Source organism: Dermacentor albipictus, chromosome 1, assembly GCF_038994185.2.
Source record: "Dermacentor albipictus isolate Rhodes 1998 colony chromosome 1, USDA_Dalb.pri_finalv2, whole genome shotgun sequence".
Taxonomy (NCBI): Eukaryota; Metazoa; Arthropoda; class Arachnida; order Ixodida; family Ixodidae; genus Dermacentor; species Dermacentor albipictus.
This window is the reverse complement of record NC_091821.1, coordinates 330920497-330944403: the sequence shown is the minus strand read 5'-3', so window position 1 is coordinate 330944403 and position 23907 is coordinate 330920497. Positions and strand designations below refer to the sequence as shown.

General features: G+C 42.1%; 1 protein-coding gene across 1 annotated transcript; it reads right to left on the bottom strand.

The window, feature by feature from the left end:
• Nucleotides 1-4295: 4295 nt before the first annotated feature.
• On the bottom strand, nt 4296-22532 carry Pex11ab (peroxin 11). Its single transcript, XM_065441584.1, has 4 exons — nt 22190-22532; nt 21985-22100; nt 17850-18021; nt 4296-5441 (listed from the first exon to the last, which is right to left on the bottom strand). Exons 1-4 carry the CDS (start codon nt 22273-22275, stop codon nt 5099-5101), a joined length of 717 nt encoding a protein of 238 aa, XP_065297656.1. The 5' UTR covers nt 22276-22532; the 3' UTR covers nt 4296-5098.
• Between the last annotated feature and the right edge of the window lie 1375 nt (nt 22533-23907).

The window sequence follows — 23907 nt, the reverse complement described above, 5'->3', positions numbered from 1 at the left end:
TTAGACGGCTGCTGTTGGCCCACAGCTGACATCAAGTTGCAGTCAGCTACATGCTGTAGATACCGCGGCTGTCACAGGGTCCCGTTCCTAGTCCACTGGCTAAGTGCACTGCGGCTTGCCGAGGACAGCTGCGTTTTGGTTTATGTTTAGCACGTCGTAGGCACCAAAGGCGGAAGTCATGGCGTCTACATTAACATCCAAAATTAAATTTGAACTGTGTGCCACGGCGACATTTAGAAGGCGAAGCGTTGTGGGCACGCCCCACTGCGCCGTAGCCTTCCCAGTGCAGGGCAGTGAAAAAGGAACGGGAGCACAGTGGAGGCCATGTTTGATTGCCAATAACTCTGCTTCTGCTCAACACATTGAAGTATTTTTTTGTGGCAAGGTATTTCTGAAATAGCCTATTTTCACTTCAAATGCCTTTCTCCACTTCGATAAAAAGTAGTTTAGGGCTCTGTTAAACAACGATTTGTAACAGATGCCAGCCAAAATTCTCATTCATTGAAAAAGTGTCCCACTCTGTAATGTAATTTAATACATTGCTGCATATTATTCAGCCCTAGAAATACTGTTTTGTGTGTTACATTAACAAAATCAGGTGTATATGAGTCACATAATATAAAACAGATGAGACATAAGAGTTTCAATAAAACTTGGTGCTGGGCTAGTTGGTGACGCATTCTTTAAAACTTTTAAATATAGAATTTTTGCGAAAAATAAAACCAGTTGTCAGTAGCGTTTCTTCGTCGTCGTGTCGTCTTTTCTTCGTGTGTCCATTCCTTTTTAGCGCTACCATCAGTTTTAAAGAACATAAGAGTTTACTTGCCAAAAACTGCTGTCTATATCAAAGAAGTCATAGACTGCACTCAGCGAAAAATTGTTCGGAAACAGCTCTTACCACCTATGAAGGTCACCTATAACTACTTCTTGGAGATGGGTTCAGAAATTTATTATGTAGGAAAAGCTCAGAAGTCAAGCTTCTAAAAGAAGTATGCAAATCTGCAAGCCTGCCATGTTCAGGTGATCTAAGACCGTGATTGTGAAGGCCAATTCTGGGATTAACTCATGTACGTTTTAATCCCCATGGGCTCTAGCTCCCACCAAATTCACGTATACTCAAAGCTGTGCTGCCTGTGAGAGCTTGTTTCGTCAAAAATTTAACTGGTTAGATGTAAAAGTAGTGAAAAAGTAATTGAATTACAGGGAGCATTGCCGAGTAAACAAAGTAAACTTCAAGTACAAAATTACCAAAAAACGTAATTGATTACAAGTAATTAATTACATGCAATTGGTTACGTACAAGTCTGCCTACTGCTAAGCCCACTTCATCTTGGGCATTAAACGCTAGACCTTGTGCACTTTGTCGCCGGTAACAAGGAGGTAACTAGGGTACCCATGCTGAACAATGAAAAAAAATGTGTGAGCAGTTGTTTAGTATTATAACAACTCCCATTTCAGTTGGTCCCTTTTCCATATTGTTGAATCTGGAAAAGACTCGGACCAAAAGGCAAGTCAAGTGATGCACCGTTTGATTGAGCACGTCAAGAGAACAACAAACTTATTCAGGTCACTCCACAGTAGACAATTTCAGCTAAGCATCGCTTACGCCCCCCTCTACTCAGATTTGAAGTGCTGAGGCAGTGCAGGGAACAGCATTGGTTTCCTACTTTTTATAATGCGTCTGCCCGAAGCACCATCTACGTGCAGCCGCCTTGGGTGCAAAACAACAAAGAAGCCTATGTGGACGCACCCTTGTGCTCAACTGAAGTGACTCTGTAGCAGAGTGAAGACAGCATTCCATGTTCTGCGGCTGTGCATGAGTGTTGCAAGCAAGCACACTAGTTTTCCCACCGAGCGGCTGTGTGTAAACTGTTACGAAAGTGGAGCAGGCCCTAAGCACTCAGCTAAAACTCTCTAGTTATGAAATCATGTTGATGGCAAGGTTTCACACAAGTTTGATGGTTTCTTGATGCCCCTTGAATTCCATTGAAATGAAGTTTTTCTGCATCCCGTGTAGCTCTCAAGTGTAGCTAGAGCAACTGTTAAGCAACAGAAAACTTAAAGCTGTATAGTGATTGGCTCACTTGGCCATGCAACCAATAAGTCACCGGCATGTGTGTGTATAAATCAGGAGAGTACACTGCCAGCAATGTCTCTTCATGGACATAGAAAAAATTTACATGAGTGGGTCACTCAGTCTTTTGGATGAAGTAAGCTTCTAACAAACACAATTTGTGCACATTTTAGTACTTCCAGAGTCTAACTCGGTGAGTAGTGGTTTTACACCTCATTTCTGTGCAATTCTGTGCAAAACCTATCCAGTTCTGCACAATTGTGTGGAAAGCTGAAGGGGCAGAACAACAGCATGCTATAATGTAACATTATTGCTGCCATGCCTTTTTGCATGCATGGTTAAAAATATTTTTCAATACTTGTAAGAAGCTTGAAGAGCAACACAAAGGCAAAATATCTCATCGGTAGCATGCAGCTAGTATATTAATCTTTCCACATTATGCATTCCAACAGGCAATGAAAGTATCAGGCCAACAATGAACAGCTTTCATTTGGCAGTATTGGTTATGCACATACACATGGTAAACCTGGAAGCCATGTAATGAATCTTTAACAGCTATTTGCTGAAAATGCCATCTTTTGATAATGTTTTCGCCAAGTGACCATTCCTTGGTCTCGGCATGTCTACCAGTAACAGGCAAGTTACAACTTTTCTTCTAGAAAATGCCAACTACTCTGCACACAACGGATCAAAGGTCGTTTGGTTCAGTCCACAATTGGTTCAGAAATCAGAAAACTGATACTCCAATACAACACTTCCTGCCATAGTTGTTACAGAAGCAATTGTCTCTATATGTTCCAAGGTGTATTCTTAGTTTGTCACTTACAAACAATCCACAATTTTTATTTTCATAATGGCATAGCCAAATTCAGTGTCACAAAAATTTGTGTATATCAAAAATGCATCGCATTCCTGTCATAGAATTATGGTCAATTAAGTACCTGTAATAACAAATTCTGTATTAAAATTGTAAGCCTTGACCAATATTTTTAAGCAAGCCCAATTTTACCCTAGTACCAAACACATCCTTCACTAAGTCGGAGCAGTTTCTGCAGCTTGGAATTGTACAGGAAATAGGAAAACCTTTCATTAGACCAAGAAGTGAAAAGTGTTCCAAGTTTTTGTATGCCTTCACAGATTGCATAGAGTTATCGAACATTAATATCAAAAGATGGGCGTAAAATTAAAGCAAAATAAGCATTTATTTGCTTGAAATACTTTGCAATAGTGCTCAGTAAGACTCATGCGCATGTGTAATACTCATGCTCAGTAATGGGCAATGTACCAGACGTCAGTGACACAGCAATAAACACTGTAAAACATGGTTAGAATTTTATTTGTACTTGAATTTCAACTGTTCCACCATTTTAATTTCTGCTGTTGCTTCATTTCTTTACCCAGGCCATTTATTACCTGCAAAGGAATCCTAACCGCAAACCTAAATGCCTGTTGGCGCACAGCAGAGTTTCAGCGATGTTTATGTGTCTACTTAAACCTACGAAATGTCCCCTCGACTGCTTCCGCACTGTATTCCTAAGTTTCTTTATACTGCAGTCACCATTTTCTTACTTCTCCATGCGTACTGCAGATGGCAGGCCTTGAAGCAAAGGCAGCACACAGGTCAAACATTTAAAGAGAGAACAACGCTGTCAGTTTTTAGTATGAGCGCTAGCATCCATAATCTAATGACTGCCGAATAGTTCAAATTATCCTGCTGACTCTCTAGTCTAAGTATCCTATGTTTGGCACATTTAAGCCTCTTACTCCATACAAATGGCTCTAGAATGAGATCACATTAATTGAAGGTAATTAATCTGTACTAAGCTAATGAAAGTAAATTGTCGACGGAAAATCTATAGAGTCAGAATTTCCTTGAACCTATGGGTGATGGAAGTGGCACATAAAACTTTTTTATGTTTCCACAACTAGGCGCATGAAAGCCGTTTCATGTGCAGGGCATGATACTACTTATTTGCTCAATGGATAGCAAGCTGCTGCACAGATAACTCAATGCATCCAGTGTCTTTATGTGCTGTGTTTTTGTTCATCATGCTTTCCTAGCAAACCCTGGCTGTATGCCAAAATGCTATGAGGAACGTGTACAAAATGGAATGGCATATACTACAAATGCTTGGCATGTACAGGCATTATTTGGGGTGTGTGTTTGTGTGTAGGCACTCACTGAAGGTGGTCACTGAGACATGGAACTCAAAGGGTTAAATTACACTTCAGAAAAAATGTATTTTGTAACAAACACGCAGATAAAGTTGGTGCTTTGATGCAATAGAAGATCGAGCATGCAATACAAGTACAATTACAAAGGACTGTTCCTGTCCCTGTGTATGTTGTGTGTACTATAGGTATATTTCATGCCCTGTCTACTATAGCATGAAAGTATTTTATGCTAGAGACCTATTTTGGATGGTAAGGCAGAGGAACAAATATCATACAAGGATGAGACTACAGATACGTTGGAATTTCAAAAATACAAAAATTTGTGTTTCTGCAACCTAGCAAAAGTATTATGCTTTTGCGACTTTTGAATATGTATGTGAAAAGCAGATACCTATGCTCGATGTAGATATTTCAAATGTTCAAAATAAATTTTTCAATCACAGTGTGGTCGGGATAAAAATTCAAACGATGTGTCCTTGTGGCTAACTAGCAACACAAGCAAGAGAAGGAATCTTTATTGATAATGCTAGCAAACATACGATTTCTGTAGCTTAACATTCACAATTTTATTCTATCTGACGGTGCTAATGAATGAGCAAAGCTAAAATGTAACATTAATGATTGCGTACCTTAAGGAAAGCAGGTGAACTTCCTATTTTTACACTGTTCCTGATTTCTGAAGATAGTGCCACAAAGGAGTAGTTGCCGTTTCGCATTCACAAAATTGCAATTCGTGACAGCGAGTTACGTCCCAAAGTTCAACATCTTCAGAAAATGTTCCACTCAGCAAACTGCAACCACTATTTTCTTTCATCTGTAGGAGCAAATAAATGTCACCACATGCACACTTCACACTGGGATGAGTGAAAATGTTGAATCCAGCATGGGCAAAATAGCAGCTGCACTTGAGATAACACCTAGCAGCCCAACTGTCCCCGGTTCAAGTCTGGCATGGCCCAGCGCTGTGTAAGGTATCCACAGGTCTGCAAAATTCTTGACCAGGTCAAGCAGAAGTGCCTTGTGGAAGCTCGCCGAGGCCCACAGGATGCGAAGCGAGCTCCTCAGGTTGTTGCCCTTGGATGGTACAGCCAAGAGCATGGGCAGTATCTGGTACAGCTCAATCAGATCGCGTATGAGCGCGGCCACGATGGCCAGCAGCCAAAACTTATTGCTTGTGCGGCTCCAGGCATCCCTGCACAAGAACAGGAGATGGCTTGAAATTCTATGTTTCAAGGAAAAAGTTTGGCCAGGAAGAGCCATGTTGCAGAAGGATGCAAAAAGAAACACTGATCAAAAACTGCAGGTTTACGGAAGTTTTGTCTATCATACAGGAACCTCGTTCACAATAAAATCACTGTTAAAGATCCATAGTGTAACCATTTCCATAATGTAGGAATTTATAAATGCGTACCAAGTTTCCCAGAGATTTCGTGAAACATTCCTCTATAATAACTATACTCATCATCAGCTATGTTAGTAGAAATTTCTATGACAAATATATACTAATCAGCGGTAATGAAAGGGTTAAGTACGCCTCAGTACATGATGCCTACACTCTGCACTCGCAACACACTGAACTACCGAGGATATTAATTATGCATGGAAATCAAAGACACTGAAAAATGATACAAAAAGTAAGCCACTATTAGATATCAATCGATGCAGTCACCAAGCCATGTAAGCCTTGCATTGCAAAAATGTGTACCATCAGCCAAGCATTCAAGAGTCCTTCATACCAGAGACATCATTGTTACTTCTGCGCAACTTGTAATTTACACATGAACTTGTCTGCACATGGTCTGCTGTATTAAAATATTCACCTATTTGGCATCTGGAAGCAGACGTTTGAAAAAAACGCTTTTTTACTGCACCACCACTTACACACAGATTTTATTTACCTTTGTGTCATTCATTGTTATTGCTATCAATGGAGCATGCATTGGCACAGGCTTGTACTATCGAATGAGCCTATGGGACAGGTGGTCAAGTCACTCAGAAGAACAATAACCAAAGGTCTATCTGGTAGCAACAGAATGGATGTTATGTGATCAGAAATACGCTCTAGGGTGGCAGAGCACAAAGCGATGAGATCAGGAAATTTGCAAGCACAGGATAGGTTTGGCTGACGCAGGGAAAGAGTAGGAAGTCAGTAGTTGGAAATGATGTTATTTAGGCATTAAATGAATTACGAAATTTGTTTGTACAGAAGGAGGTCCCATAGCCAAAGACTGAATCGAGGCCTCCTAGAGTAGTGATTGTAGAAAAATTAATTAAAGCAGCAAATAGCAGTAGCTAACACAAACAATAAAATACATCGCAGGCTAGAGTAACTGGACATTGCCAAGAGAGACCGTCATATTGCAGCAAATGTAAGCCAGCTGATGACGATTATAGCACAATGGCAAACATTGTGCAAGATGAGTATAATGAATGAATCAGGCAAGGCAACATAAAAAAGTAGATTATCTGCAACAAAATCACAATTACATGTAGGTATCTGGAGAATTCCATTGTAGGTGGCACTGAGAAAACAGTACAGCTGTAGTTGCTAGCACTCCGCAATAGAATAGTGAAAATTTGGATGTGTTGGTAGTACATGGTTTTTTTATGCTTGTAGTACAGGATCAACAAAACACAAGGCATCTTATGTTTTTCGTCCTTTTAGCATCACACTACAGACATCAAACTACATGAAAACCTTTTGTGCATGACACAAGAAAGTGCTTAACAAACAAAGATGGTGAGATGTTCTCACTGTCAATACCAATTGCAGTGGCAGACACCACGTGGCTATCCTTCATTGCATTATAACCAGAATAGGCTGACCAAAACATTTGGTGAATTTCCTGTCATCCCTGTGAGACTTGAACACCCGAACATGACTTGCATATATAATAGCAGAGATGTCATTCAGGTGATACCATTGCAATGAGAAACCATAAGGGTACCAGCATTTCTGAGTGACATGAATAGTGCATCGCTACAGCAATGCACACGTAAGGGGCACCAGAAGTGGCTTTGTAGGAGGTCCTGGCTGCCAAGGTATCGACAACATGTCTCTCAAACTGTACACTACTGTGTTACTGTGCTTGATGCAAGCTGCGATGCTTGCCCAAGGAAGAATGAAGTAGGTGGAGAGCTCAAAGACTAGCCTGGTCAACCGACATTAAATGTCCAGATGATGTGGCATCAGGATCAGTGTAGTTACTATGTAAATAGCAAGCAGGCTGCTACTGATGATGATAGAGGAATAATTATTTTAACGTCTGGTGGCACAAGCAGACAATACTGGCACCAAAGTGATTCTGTACAGCCTGGAACCTCTAGATAAGAGCAAACATTATACAGGTGTGCGGTTAACAATCTCCAACAGCTTGTCACATTTTCTGAAAGTTCAGATCTCATCTAGCAATGCAGCTGTCTTGACCTTCACAAATAACCCATTAATGACACATGAATGTGGAAAGTGACGAATAGAAGCGCAGTTTCAACGAAGCTTGTGTCGCTGTAGGCTACAAAGTTGCAGGTATGGTTCCTCAAGCTGCCAGAAATGCAGAGGCTGTCATCAAAATAACAGAAACTTTCATTACCAGAGAAACCTTGTGCAGCATGACTGGCCTGGTTATGCTGCAAAATGCTCTCTTCTTGCACCAACATCAACTTGTCATCAATAAGAAAACGTGTGGGCTTCTACCTTACTTTGACTTCCTAGTCTGTGAGCACCAAAATGTCACCAGTCACTTCTTGGTGCATTCAATCAGCAACTTTCATTTTGCACCACACAGCATGTGGTTAGTGCCAATGTTTGCCTGATACTATTTGCACCTGTAGTATATTCAAGAAGCCTTGCACTTTTGACCTTCAGTTTTCACTGTGTTATTGTGTTATTTTTGTTGTTTCTGCTCCTTCAGAACTATGAGGTGCAAATGTTTCATCAGATCGTTATTGTACTGCGACTCTTGTAAAAGCTCCAAAACACCACTTTGCTAGTGCCCTATGAGCCCATCTACCAGGTTGCACAAGACAGGGACGTTTATTTAAAAAAAAATTCAATTTGCTACGAATACTAAATACTAATTCCACTTCTTTTTTCCATGGTCACCTTGTGTACCTTTTTGGCATCACTGCCATCGTTCTGGCAGCTTTCCAATTGTAGCAGTGCACAGGGAAGCACGTTGTTTTCACAGCAAATGCCTTTCCCTTCAACATTCTTTTCGTTTGCTGCAGTGTACTCCCTTGAGCAAAAGTACGAGGACCAAGAAATCTGCAATAAAGCCTACAGGTGACTATGGCTATAGGTGCAGTGTGGAAAAGGCAAGACAGTCAGGAGTAAACACAGATAGTGCCGTGTGTTCCTAGTCTGTGTGTACTCCTGTTCGTTGTGTCTTCTTTGCACTTACTTATAGTCGAACTGCCAACAAGCCCAACTTTCCACCATTGTGGAAGTCTACGCCTGTTAATGCAACTTGAAATTGAGGACTGCAGTCCAAAATTGCCATTGTGAACTTTCCAATGCACTCAATTTTAGTTAGCATTAGATTCATAAATACAGTTCCTTCGGCGACCCTATGGCGCACATACTTTTGCTTACAGATGTACAAGGAATTAGGCGGCTGTCACGGGCAATGCCCTTAACTAATTGCAGAGACCTTGCACATACTTGTCCAGAGCACTTGTTCACAATATAGCTTGGAATTTCATGTAGAAAAACATTATATTTCTTTAGGAATTTGAGTAATCATTGTTAAACAAATGGCATCATCTCATTCAACAACACGATTGCTGGAACTACTGCCGTGCACATAATGCAGGGTGTCCTGAGGGAGATGTTGGAAGAATAATAATACTACATTGTTCGAAAGCGCTATCACCCTACTATTGTTTGTGCATCTTTTATGGTGAAAATCCCAATGAGCCTTGAACAACTCTTTTTGTATTACTTGCAATACCACCACTCTCTTCAAGAAATGTCATACTAAATGCTGATTCATCTGAAACGTGAGGTGACAAGGTGTAACAGAGGTTGGATATAAGCCGCATCATTCAGTTCAACAATTAATGACTGCGCCTGTAAACATTGCCACTGCCAAATCACTGCTTCAGCATGTGAACAAAATGTGCTCAATAATGCTCCTGCAAGCATGAAGTATTTAATTTGCCTCCCTGCTCACTGACTGCAATGATATTTCTGTCATATGCACTAAGAAAATAATGCAACCTCTTCAGTTTTGATCCTGAGATACCAGCAACAGGAGAGGAGGACTGTCAGTTGATGAAAGATGTTGAGAAGGAACTGTTCATCGGACTAAGTCAGAGCTCTTCAATGACCATCATGATTTTCGCTGCTCAGGCTACCACAAGTCAAAAGACCCTGAACATACATGACAGGCAGCATGGCTTTCACCTAGATCTATGAGGGTCATTCCTAAAGTTAGTATTATCAGTTCCAAAGCTGGAAGTACAGGTACACTGCAGGTGGGATGTCAGGTAAAAGCATGCTTTTGTAGTTCAGGCACACAAGTACTGTATCCCATATTAGCACAGTGAGTTGATGGTGTCAAAACTACAGCACTGACATGAAATTAGCTCCTATGGAAAACAGTTAGGAAGAACTCACAAAAGCTACTTAAATGCAAAACTGTTGCTTCTATCACTAGGCTGCATCTTGCTCAGGTATAAACTAAGGCCAAGTCTGGGATTTGTAAATGCCACAGCAATGCCCATATCAGCCTGCCTGCTCCACCACAGTCCAGCAACTCGTCCTAAATAAATGTACCAACTTGCTTGAAAAGGCAAGGACACAACCAGGTGGATGCTGCCTGTAATATAGTCCGATACAAGCAGTAGAACCTAAATGTCTGCAACATTAGGCAATCACTGTTGGCACGTAACCGTAACTCCTCTTACATGTACTTCATTAAAGACCCCTCAACAGGCCCCATTTCTAACTTCAATTATGCAGTGGAACCTGTAAAATGTTGTCTAAGAAGTGTCTTACTGAAACAATTTTTCGAATCAGCTCATTATTGGAAGATGGAAGAAATAACTGTCCTGTTATCATGGCATGAACAGGCGAGTGTCACTGCTCACAGAGACACTCTCTCCCTCTGCCTCTAGTAGCTTTCCCAAGTGGTGTGCCTTCCCTACTTTCTCCCATACCGAACCCGAGGAACGTCATCCCCTGGCTCCTTTTTTGCGGCATTGTGCCTTCCGCATTAGATGATTAGTCATTGTGAGTGATGAAATATGAATTGCGAAGAGGTATTTGTGCATGTGACAGTGACTCTCTGGCTGGAATTAGTTTTTTCAAAAGAGAAGGTACAAGTGTTTCGTTTGAAATATTTTCACAGTGCGCAGTGCTGTAATATATTGCAGACACGACTGTGAGTATGTAATGTATGTGCTATGCTTGTTTGTTTAATGGCCAAACATAGTAAGGAGCCCTATAAGGTTTTCAAGGCACCACGAAAAGGCAAAGAGCAGCTGTCATGACCACTCCCTCAAGCTATCCAAGTTGAGGTGATATTGTTAATTGCCAAATCAAATGCCACACGCTGCCCAGAACCCACTCTTCTCTGCCATGCAGTTGAGCTCACATGACCCTTCTTGCCGTCTTGGTTAAAGCTAACCTTTGCAGCTAACTTTTTTTCGCCAAACACCTGTTGATGTTCCGACAAATACCCTTATGCCCCTAAGACTATGCAGGGATGTAAAAAAAAAATACAGTTACAGGGAGCCTGAAATGTTTGCAATGATATTGTATGAATGCACTGAGTTGTTTAGGGTAGGTCCTTCTGATCATTAAGTGATGCATTTAAGCACTCTGCGTAAAGCATGTAATTTGCTATGAGGTTCTAAAAATGTGCCTCACTGCCAATCGCAGCAGAGCTGCTCCCCTGAGTTTTTAGCCGCCCCCTCACAACTGATGTAGTTAGCCCAATGGACGTCAGTTGGGCAAGCTATCCGATTGGCTACCTAGGTCGTGCCATTGATAGTTTTTAGACCTTTATTGAGGACAAATGTTGTTTTTAATAGTTGGAATGTTGGTTAATTTGTTTCTATAAAGAAAGTAACAGAAAGAGAATACACAACAACAATTTAGCACTACACTCAAGCACTTCTGGCACACAGCAAATGTCGTTTGCTTGTGTTACAACATTTGCCGTGTTGACGCAAGCTGCGCTGTCAGTGTTGGTCTTGAGCTTTCCTTTCACGAGCACCATGGATCACCCTTGTTAAGTTGTGGGCTGCAAATATAGCAATTGGCGACATGCCAAACGTGTCCCTCTGCATGGCAACATGTGAGCCGAGTGGCTGTAACGAATCGAACTGTTGGTATACAATCGATGCCAGGATCTACATGGTTGCCAACATGGTTGTCACTTGATGCCGGAGGATTACTACCACGATGGAGAGCTTTAGCATGTCCGGTATTCGGGTAAACACAAGCGCAAGCAGACTGGGCATTACGGTGGATGAGCGGAGGCACAAAGCGAACGTGAATGGCCTGCATGGTGCAGCAACCTGGTGGCACACAGCTCAGTCAGACAAACACAGAGCTAATATAGCAGTAACTAAATGTATTATATTTTGCTTCTGGTGTAAATTTCTGGCAGAAGTGCAATTGTGAACATATTGTCTTTTCAATTGCTTAAAATGTTTCACACTTGTTTACAACAATAGTAGATCCATGTTTGGCTGGTTGAGCTCTGCGTCACCAGGTGGCTACACCATGCAGACCGCGCTCAGGCCGTTAACATTTATGCTAAAGCCCCTTCATCACAACGGTAGCAGTATGGAGGGGCTTTGTTTCCCGCCTCCGCCCATCAGTCTATATGCCCAGATCGCCTGCTGTTACCAGAATACCGGACATGTTCAGAGCTGCAACGAAACGCTTGCAACGCACGCTGCTTGGATAAGTGCTTGCAAAGGATCGATGGCCAGGTTGATAGCATAGGGTTGGAGAAGCTTTGTGCGCTGGCTCCAAGACAACTAGACGTAGATGACACAACGTCGCATCATGATGCACAGCCAGTGAAGGTGGATATTAGCTCGGATCCCTCGGTGAACGAGTTGAGGAGAAAAAGCATGGCTAGGGAGGAGTACAACTTGTAATCATCCATAGCTCTCTTAATATGAGACGTTTCACTTAAATTGTGGTGCTAATGTTTTACTGTAGCTGTACCCTATGTGTCTACAAAATTTGTTCAAGCTGTCTCAGGGACACCAAAGGAAATGAAAGCACAAATAAGCCTGTATATTATATCAGAAGTTGCTTCAGTAGCCAATTATGTATTCATGACTTGCCAAAGCTGTAATTGCATTTTTAAATAAGAAAAATTATTTTACAACAGCTACATTTGTTTCCAGTTTCTCAGCTTTCATGCTGTACTTTCACTACCATTCTCAGTTACTAGTGCTGGCACTGTTAATTCACCTGATATAAAGATAGCATGCAGACTGATAAATTCCATTTAGTAACTTTCCAATGCTTTCCAAGGTCATTTTTCAAGAAAAACATGCAATTTCTTGTGTTTATAAAAGTGGTATCATAAAAATTGCTTGTTCATTTTTTATTGGCCATACTTGGCATGTACCTACATTAATATCTTGTTAAACAGGACCTTAAAGATTCTGAGAATTGTGTCTTGATTAACAGGAGTTCCATTCAGTGAGAATATGCACAGAGATGCAGCACTGTATGTCACACACTTTGTTAACACTGTTAATACATTAAGCATAAAGAATTGAGTGTAGTAGCTAGTGTGTTCCATGGTCTTAGGTTGCGGCTTATGGCCACTGAATTGACTGAGCATGGCGAGTTGCAGTTTCAAGGACGCCCTGCGGTGACATGTAAAACCACCCACATGAAAATGGGCTCTGAATTTCTAGCTGGAAATGGTCTTTCCAGCCAGGTTTCCAACTGGAATCAGCCCTTCCAGCTAGAAATTTTCCAGAGCCAGCTGGAAATGGCACTTTCCAGCTTGAAGTGGGATCCACCTCAGCTGGTTTTTCAGCTAGAAGCAGCACTGCCAGCTGGAAGTTTTCCAGCTTCAGCTGGAAACAACTGGATACAGCATTTTTTAGCTGGAAACAGCGCTTCCAACTGGAAACAACTGGATGGATCATTTTCCAGCCGGAAGTTGAATCTATCGACTGGAAAGTGGAGCTTAATTCCCACTTGCATTAAGATATTTTTTGTATCTGCAACATGCCCATATTTAGCCCTAGGAGGTGTTTGTATAAGAACGAAGAGCTTTTACTCTTGCAGCAGCAGCAAAAAAAAAAATATTTTTATTCGTTTGTGTTGTGACAACAATCGTAATTGCATGAACTGCATGGAAATGCTCGTCACTCCGGGTACCTTTAATCACGATCGGGATCGATAGCAATCTAAAGTGTCCTGTGTGATCAAGTTGCCAAAAAAAAATTATCTCCAGGAAAAAACTGCCACTTTTATTGAACCTTGCTTGTAGTAAACAAAAGCGACGCGCTCTTGGTCGACACTGTGTTATCTTGCTACATTGTCGACGTCGTCTAGCGAGGAGCTTGCCCATTGGTCATGATGAGCCGTTGCGCAAACGGCTAGTGTTTACAGCATAGCAATTCCTTCTCTAACAAAAAAGAGCCTTAACACGTGGCACCTTCAGTAGTTCAGGCTGCAATGATCGCTGCTCCTATTTTTTCCTGTCTCCACGACGCCACTACAATCGCCGCCATATTTGTTGAATACTTAGGAGCTTTAGTCTCGTATCTTGTCTTGATCTGCTCTTTTGACACTAATAATAATATAATAGCGTGTTATTGCAATATCAGTATTTCTCAGAAAAGCTCGGGTTTTTATTCACAGCAAACAGCAGCATTACAAAGGCAGGCCGAATATAAAAAATGTGACGACGCCACAGGGGCCCTAGTTTCGTACAGCACATGGCGGAAACTCACGGCGAGGCAATTTTGCGAGACAACGAGAGTCTCTCGGGTGTGCATGTGATCAAGTTTTTGTGAGGAACCTGCATGATCTTGCGCATGAAGTAATTATTTTTGGACAGTTCCTTCTCTGGACGGTGTTACAAGTACACGCAAGCGGCTATCAACGGTTGTTATTGCTGTACTTTGTGGTGTTGTGATTCACCAGTGCGGATCGAAGAGCACCGTTTTCTCCAGCCCTGATTCTACAATTTGGAGGTAATTATTTCACTTGCTTATGTTTTGAGCGTAAGTTAATGTTTATTTTTATCCTGTATGTTGGCACGCTTGAGCATGATATCATAGGTCCCTGCTGTACGTGATGTTCGTATACAGGTTGATCATTTTTATGTTTTGCGGAATTTGGTAGAAATGGCTTGTGGCAGATATCATAATTCTTGTCGCTGAGCGGAATTATTCCAAGAGGTGGACATTATTAGCATGCGAAATCGAAAGCCATCTTCAATTAATTAGCAAAAATTGACAAATTAACTTATTACCTTGCTGCACATATTACAATGTACGAATTGTAGCCTGTGAGTTTGCAAGATGGATCCACCTTAAATGAATTTCCAGAATTACGTCAGTTTCGATATATTATTTTCTAAAGTGTGAGACGAATAAGTGGGCGTTCCAGTTACTTTTGTGCTCCAATACATAAAAGAGCGTTTTGTTAAAAAAGTAAGTAGACCAACAGTGCACTTTTACGGCGAGTTTGATGACACAAATTTCTAACTGGTGTCATTCTGGAAAGTAAGTCCAAGTGGATATGCCTGGCAATCTCAATGGCTACAATTCGTAGATTGCGATATGTGCCGTAATGTAATAAATTAGGAAGTTCATTATTGAATTTTTAAAAATTAGTTCAATATGTGTTCCGATTTTTCGTGCAAGTAATCTCCTCCTCTGAAGGATCCAGCTCAAGGACTAGAATTACGGTATCTTCAACAGGCGATTTGTTAAAAATCGCATAAAACTTAAAATTATCACGCAGCATATGTGAAGTGCTTGCCAGTTTGCGTAAGCCCCTTTTGTCTCCAATAGCCCACTTGAATATATTGCCGTGCAGTGTTTGTGCCCAATGTTGCACATACGTACGTCTATTAAATACTAGTGCGTATATATCAATCTGCCCAACGCAATAGAAGCACATTTATCGCGTGCTTTCACTGCAAGTGCGTGCTCGCAAACACGTTGCCTCGAATGGCAGGCATTTGAATAGGTGCAAAACAACAATAACATAAAAAGATTGGCCCTCAAGCTCCTGTTATTCAGCAGAGAAATGCTTCTTGGGAGGCTGTTGACTTACATCACACGCCTAGTTCAAAATACAAATGAGCTCATTTGAATTCTATTTGCACTAAAGCCACAGTCAATGGCGCTAAACAATTTAACAATCATTGCATAGCTTCTGCAGCTCAAGTTGAGAGCCTCTTGAGAGCTCAGGTTGAGGCCTTGCGCCACATAAACTGTAGAAGGGTCTGTGATGAAGGTAAACTGTGGTACTGTCCAAAGGCTGTTGATACAATCCACGTGATTTGGCAAAGGTTTACTAGAACTGAGTGGATTAAAGTGATGATTGTTTTAAAGTTCACTCACTATGTCTCAATATTTTTTTCAGATGGGGTACAAGGAGAAGTGCAAGTGTATTCCAAATCTTGAGGGAGATGCAAGATATGCTTCCGCAATCCTTGCTGCAAGTTTTCAAATAAATGGTTGCAAGTTTCAGCACCGTGCTGTTTTGGCTGCATGTATTTTCACCGGACCAGTTGGTCTTGCGGCCAGTCACATTAGGAACTAAGTGTGACTTGCGACAGCAAGCTAAGATCCATGCGAGTTCTGGCCAGTTTGTATCCTGCTTGATGCGAGCTTACACCCTGGGATTTCACCTAAGCATGGCTCAACACCATGGTGTTGTCGCCAAGGCTCAACACCATGGCGACCGGTGCTGTGTGCCAGCCCGGTCTGAGGGTCTGTAGACCCACAGTCCGAGCTGGAGATTCTAGCTGGAACTTCTTCCAGCTGAATTACAGCTGGCATTTCTTGCAGCTGGATCCAGCTGGCATTTCTTGCAGCGGGATCCAGCTGGAAGGCCTTCCAGTTGGGACATATTCCAGCTGGATTATGGAACCGGAAATTTCACCCAGCTGGATTTTTTCCAGCTGCCTTCCCAGCTAGAAAAGTATCCAGCTGGGTGAAATTTCCAGTTCCATAATCCAGCTGGAAGTAAAAACATTTTCACCTGGGCAATAACAGTTCCAGTTGGTGGCAGAATTGTATGTGCTCATGCAGCAGTAGTCCAAATTAACGAATGGCACGCTGTAAGTGTCTGAAATTTTGGTTGTACTTATTTTGGTCGTCTATAATATGAGTGGCGGGGCCGCAAAGATGTCCAGGTCTGCACATATTATGCATTAAAAATGTATCAAATGTTTGCCTGCTTGTGTCTTTGCCATCGCGTTTTAGGAATGGCTTTCTGGATAGAATATTGGTGTCACAAAAGATAATTTGAGATCCTGCGTCTTTCTAAAAATATGTTTTAGAGCTTGCTTCTACGGTTCCAATTACAGAAAGTAGCAAATATTTTAGCTTCGGCTAAGGAACGTTTCTTTGCATTACCAAACTCAATATCAACTAATTTAGAGGCTGCTGTTTTGTTTAATGGCTATTCTGTTTATGTAATTTCTGTTTACCGAGATTCTACAGTATATGTACTCTCTTGATCTCTTGCATTTACTATAACTAAAGGGACTGGTGCTAAACACAGACGGAACCATGTTGAGAGGCAGATAATCTCCATGTTGACAATGATAAACCACTATCACTGACACTCAGGTTATTACCAAACCGAACTGTAGCACAATTTATTTTAGTGACTGGCTGTATGCAGGAGTGGCTCTATATGAGGGCGAGAGGGGGTGCCTGATCCCCTTAATATTTCCTCCTGTTCCCACATCGCCCCTTCCTTCATCATGTAGTGCCAAGAATTAGAGTGCCCTCATTCACCCTCGATAAAAATAGAAAATTATGTTTTGCCCTCCCGCTCCCCCTCCCCCTTTGACAGAAATATGCTGATGCCGCCCCTGGCAGTATATCTGAATTATGCATTTCCTTCTGGTCACAAGAGTGAATTTACTGAAATTAAAAATGAGCACAAATAACAAAAATTATTTCACAATAATGATAAATTAAGAAATATGGCTTACCTAAATGTTACAATTCATACACAGTGCAGTCTCATGCAAAATTTTCCCATCTTTCAATAGCTAACAATTTCTGTATTTATTGTAGGAAACAAATTAAGAAACAATAAGGTGCACTTTGTTGTAAAGCAACAAATGCTACTGCATGAGACATCTTGCTTTCTCATTTTCACACACGACATCACTTGATGCCCAGAGGGCAAAGTACCATGAATGTCATGCAAAGTTGTTTTCTGCATAGACTACGGCAAACTTATCATCACTATCTCCATTACAAAACCCTAAATGCCTGCTTAAACACTGGCAGTTGTCTGTATTTTCAGGACGTCATATTATACAAAAGATGACTCCACTTTTCTGGATAAATACAGATGCAACACATCTTTGGAATGGCCATAAGCATAAATTGAAATTTGGTGCATAAAGCTTACCGGTGCAATGTCAGCAAGCCAACTTGGTGAAGCCAAACTAGGTTGTCCGTTAAAATGTAAAAAGCGTTGCCAATGCGGGCCATGGTCAGGCTGAGGCGCAGGGACACATCCGGAAGGTTGATTGTGCGGGTTGCACCATGAAGTGCATCCACAAAGCGTCCGAGCCGCAGCACTGAAAGACACAAATATGGGTGTACGCAGTTAATCATGGCAAGCAAAAAATTTCAGGGACCAAAGCTGAATATCATAGCATGAAGTCACTGGCCAAAATTCAGGCATTTCAAATTTAAATTTTCCTACTGAACTAATGGAAAGTAATGACATTCAGCCTCTTCACTCGAGTTTAAAAAGTATTCAGGCTTGCATTCCTTATGCTGCTTCATATTAGCAAACCATTCTTAGACCTACCTTCATATTTATCGCAGCGTTCAACTAAACACGTTGACAGTCCCTTTAGCATATGCAAAAGAGGGTGAAACTGAAAGCCTGTGCGTTCCAGAGACATTTATTACGTTACTTGACATTTTCATTCAAATATGTTGTTACTTCCTATTAATGGTTTTCTCCCACCAAAGGTTCTCGGTTCGAGTGGCTAATTAACTCTACTTTGGTTAGCTACGGCTTAATTAACTTTGTACTAATTAACACCAAAGGTTGCAGGCTCCACTCCGACCAAAGGTTGAGGGCTTAAATGCCTTAATCAACTACATTTTAATTAACTGTGCCTTAATTAGCTCCACCTTAGTTAACACCAAAGGTAGTGGGTTAAACTCTCAACTTTCATGATGTCTTTGGAATTCAACTTGGAGATATGAACGGTTTGCCCATATCTCCATGTTGGGTTGTGGGTCCGAGTGCTATAATTAACTTCACCTTAATGAACAGCAAAGGTCGTGGGCTTGATTCTCAACATTCACAATGTCAATTGGAATCCAACTTGGAGATATGACCGGTTTGCCCATGTCTCCAAGTGGGTTTGACTCCCACCAAAGGGCCTGGGTTCGAGTGTCTTAATTAACTATCTTAATTAACAGACTTAATTAACACCAGGAGTAGCAGGGTTCGACTGCCGACCTCCCCGATATCAAGTGGAATCGAATTTGCAGAAGCCGGTTCGCCCATATCTCCAGCAGATTTAACACCCACCACAGGTCGTGGAGTCGAGTGCCTTAATGAACTCTATCTTAATTAACTTTGCCTTAATTTATACCACAGGTCGTGCTGATGCTTGAACTACACCAAGGACTTAGTGGAATAACGCATTATAATAGCACATTGCCAGCTTGTGCAGTGCTTCTTGACCACATCATCTTCTTTGGGCTCAAGGCACCATTGTCTAGTCCATGCTCAAGTGCCACGTAATGATATTCAACGGCTTCTTTGATTTAGCTGTTGGGTATGTGCCATTCTGTGTGAGCCCATTCTTGGCCAATCCTCAAGAATCCCTATGTGCCACAGTAACACAAGTGGTATAGATCCTTAAGTGCATCTAAATATGTGTCGAACTTGTTTGTGCATATAGCTGTCATCCCTATTCTTGCCTTGACTATAGTCGAGTACAACTTTAGAAAAAAGGTGAGGCCCTGCCCAGATGAGCGAAGTGCGACAGCCAATTGCCTCCGTGGCTAAAATAGTCCCGCTCAAAAAACTGTGCTTCTAAAGTGCATAAGTCTCTGTATAAATAACGACTTTTGTATTTTGATGACTAGTTTGGTAGAGCTCTCATGATTGGAAAACTACAGCACATGCCGGATCGCGAGAGAAAAATAAACCACATGCCTACTACAAAGGCTGCGCATCGTCTGCTTTTCAGCTTGGTTGCAAGGGACATAAGTAGAAAGAGCAGCTCTGCATGGCTTTAGCACTGGTTTACATGTACATGGCACATTTACTACAAGTTTTCTGAGCTTAAAATGAATCAGTTGCTATTTAACAAGTACTTCAAGAAGCAATGCATTTACCGAAACCATTACAAACCTGGGGCAAGAAGATGATTGAGAAAGGAAAGATACAAAAATGTTTCATTCATCGTTTTAAATAAATACTCTTGGTTTTAAATAGCACAAGATTGATTTTTTTTTTGGTTTTCTGTCTTCACAAACTTATTTTAAAGAATGTGATAGTTTTTTTTCGCTTCTTTTCACACTTTTCCTTTGGAAGCATGCGGTGTCACCAGTTCGCGTAGCGTAGCGTCAGCGATGCTCGCTGCAATCTTTCATAGCCGGATCACGGCTCAGAACAAATGCATGCAGCACAAATGGTGCGTCATAAGCTTACAATAATATTTCCGGCACTCTGACCAGGGGCAGATGCACACGACTGATGCAACTTGGCCCAGTTTGAAGTGGGGGGGGTGCATCTTCTCTATCGGCGGGGTCACCGGTTGTCCAACTCGTGACATCAGTCTAGAGTGCATGCCTATTGGTGGAGGGTCGTGTGCATACGCCTTGGAGGAGTAAACACCCCTTTTTTCTAAAGCTGTACCCTACTATAGTATCATACATCCCGTTTGTATTCGTGACATCAGTGTGTAGATGTCTCATACTATGCACCCGCTAATTTGGCATTTGCGTTTAGGCATAGCTCGTGAACAGTGTAGTGCAAACAAAAAAAATTGCATGAGATCAATGTTGTTACCTTTGTGGCGCATAAATATTGGTTGAAATTAATTGCTGCATAGTATGAAACTAAACACAATTGTACACATCACTGCTAATATTGTAGCACTTTATTAACCGCTTTACAAAAATTTTGCTTCACGTGGATTTCAACATGTGCATTGGATTTACATATTTTTTGCAAGGACATAAAGCATATGAGAACGTTATTAATAAGGGGAGGTATCATGCATCGTGTTCAGATGTTGCATGTCTCCAAGTGTTAGCCAAACTTGTGTCGCTTGCTAAAGCAAGCCACGTGCACAGTGTATCCGAGATTGTCTGGAAATGGCCTTGTGGCTTTGTCACTTCCTCAAGCTAGAGAATGAGCACACTAGGCAAACTCTTGGTGGAAGAGAAGAGCTTACACACCTGTGCTCTTACCAAGATAGTGTGCAGGCTGTGAAAGCCTATCACAGATTCAAGCACACATTGGAGTACTTATGTGGCGGACTCCGAAGACGACATTGTACTGCAAAGTGTGATAATGCTGCCTTCAATAAGAGCATGGTTAGCCCATATCAAGCTTTGCAGCAGCCTTCAGTGTGGAAAGAATGTTGCTTGCAGAACTAAGTGTTATTGCCAGCTCCCAAACAAAAACCTCAAAGTAGCCATATGCATTATCAAGGGCAACATTGCAACATACAGTGCACAGTACAACTATTACTGCATGAATCAGCTCGTATATGCCATGAATTTGTGCAGTGGCCACAATGAGTAAATGGTTGAGCCGATATTTTCTGCAGAAAGTGCCTCCACTTTGAGAAAAGCTCTTCAACAATAAAATTCAAAGGGGAAGGGCCTTCCTTCAGGTGTACTGTGGAGGTGCCCTTGATTAAATGCATTAAACCAAGCATTTGAAATGCGCTATTACAATGTGTGCTTTTTTGCCATAATGTGTCAGCACAAAACAAATGTCTGCTTGGAAACTACAGCACATATAAAAAGTGCACGAAAAGCACTTAACACACACGCACACGCTAAACAAATAAGCGATATTGTGTCCCATAAATGAAATGAATGCGTCTAGCTACGAGAATGAACAAAATTACGCGCAGTGGCACGCGATTTCTTAAATTTTTTTTCCAAACTGTACACAGGTGTGATAAGGAGCAAATTGTGTCCAGTCGACGCGCGTCAAACGTTTGGAAACGTACCCAGCTGACATTAGCGCCTTTCAGGTTGAATCGGCGAGATCGGAGTGTGATGATGCAACGGACAGGTAATGCATGTAACGGGTCATCGGAACCCGAAAAAGCCGAAAGTTGCTATCACCTCTGGAGCTTTATCTCCATCTTTACAAGTCGACACTCTGTCATTGCCGCGCACACTTCCTTTGAGCTACGCTTAAACAGACTCCAGAAATGTAGCGGTCTCATTATCACGCTCATTTCACAATTCTCTCGGGCTGTCAATGCCACGGCAATGCCAGGGAAGCTTGCACCTTTAATTAGCCAAAACGTGACAAAAGAACTCACGCCTTCGTCCCGAGCTGAATGTCACCTCCAGATTCTGAAGGCGGGCCACAGTGTCCCTACGATTTGATGTTTTCTGCAGCCAGTACCATAAGAACCGACTACTGTACTGCAGGAGCCTGGAATCAAAAGCAAATGCATAGACAGTCGGCCCATCACGTCAACGAATCTGCACAGAATGATTAGCAGCGTATGTACCACTCCTTACCGAAAAAATTTGTCCCTACCGGTTGTCTGCGCGTTGAACTTCGATATATCTGCCAGGAGATCACGCATCTTTGCGTTTGTGTCCATGACTGCTGCTGAAGGAGGAAAACGAACACGAAGCGCGCAGCAAGTCAAGGTACGGCTTCCCCCTACGATTTAGCAGCTTTTCCTCCTTTTGTATAGGGGCTTCATCAAAGACCCCACTATTGTAGAACCGGACAAACGCATAACCGGGTTTTATGAATGGAGAAAACAAATAAAGCAATCAACATCACGTTAATCAATGCCAACACCCCCAGAGCGGGTGTTGGTATTATCTATGGTGTTAGTCAACACGAACCGAAAGACGAAAGTACGCGGCATTTCTCCGTTAGAGGACTCTTCAAACTTTATCTTTAAAAAAATTAAATAATATGCTATAAATAATGTAATAGTTTTAATACTTAGTGTTAGTTTCTTATTTTACAATTTACGCTCGCGCATATGACGTTACTTGGCGTTATAATTCAAATTAGTGCTGCCACTAAAGTTTTCAAAGCAGACACCAGATGTTGCAAGTTATTGCAAGCTTGTTAGCAAAATGGTGCTGCGCGCGTGTTCCCATGACAACAGCGAAGTTCAAATCGCTCTGTGACCCAAATTGACGGACGGAAAAAACTTTAATGGAAAAAGGACCTGCGAGGTTGCCATCAACGTCAAAGTTTGTTATCTGCTTGAACCTGAAGTTTGCGTTTTCCTGAAAGTGGCACTGGTGAAAATGAACTTTTCAGTCTCCCCAGAGACACTGACTGTTTTGCAGAATTTTCACGAAAGGGTGAAAAACCGACTTCTACGACTGAGAGAGCAAGAGGAATGGAGGCGTTACTGCGTCCAGCACAACATCTCTGAGAAACCGCAGTGTTCGCAGCGTGCTCGCAGCGCTACAGTTGGACCGTCAGCGGCACCCTGGCGGAGTGCAGTCCACACGACACCTCGAAGAGTACCGATCCGAAAAATTTCCACATCGTCACCTGCGTACTGCATGCGAAGTTTGTCGGACCAGCTTGCTGTCTATTACCGCGAACTGGAGCGGCTTCAGAGCGATTCTTATAGCTGTGTTGTCCGTTTGAAAAGTTCGGAGACGCAAACGAGTCGTGCGAATGACATCCCGACTATGTGCGCACAGACGCAGACTGTTTCAGCTGTCGTAAATCCCGAACCTGTTTCAGAGAGTTGTCATTCAGCTATGCTAAACGCTGCCCGAGACAAATTCCGCGTGATGCTGAATCCGGACCCGAACGACCGCTTTTCTGTCGTCAGGAGAGAACGAGTGTTCAGACCGTTGGACGGCAGTCGCCGTCGCGTGACGTGGGCGGGTTCAGTCGTCGAGAGTGAAAAAGAAAGCTATCGTGCTTCCTGTAATGCACACAGAAACAAACACGATGCGGAGGTGATTTGTGTGAAGCCCACTAGGTCGCTTCATGTGCCAGCGAGTTTAACTGCTGAACTGGAATCGTACAAGGAACAGCTCGAAGGACAGGCGACTTGGAAGTCGCTTCTTGAACACGACACGTCACGCAATCCGTGGACGGTAATTGATAGTATTACAAATGACATTTTGGGTGACGTCCTGAGCGGCGTTCTTGAAGAAGTCGAGCGTGTGTTCAGCGGCATTATTGACGAACTTTTGGATCAGGAATTGGTAGAGCAAGTAAGTTGTTAGTTCACTGCTGGCGCCTT

What these genes read in the sequence shown, in the direction of transcription:
- Pex11ab (XM_065441584.1), bottom strand. Translation starts at nt 22,275, where the DNA reads ATGGACACAAACGCAAAGATGCGTGATCTCCTGGCAGATATATCGAAG. An exon ending in ATTCAGCTCGGGACGAAGGC is followed by an intron (nt 18,022 to 21,984) that starts GTGAGTTCTTTT and finishes TGTGTCTTTCAG; the next exon opens with TGCTGCGGCTCGGACGCTTT. An exon ending in GGCTTGCTGACATTGCACCG is followed by an intron (nt 5,442 to 17,849) that starts GTAAGCTTTATG and finishes GTTCTTGTGCAG; the next exon opens with GGATGCCTGGAGCCGCACAA.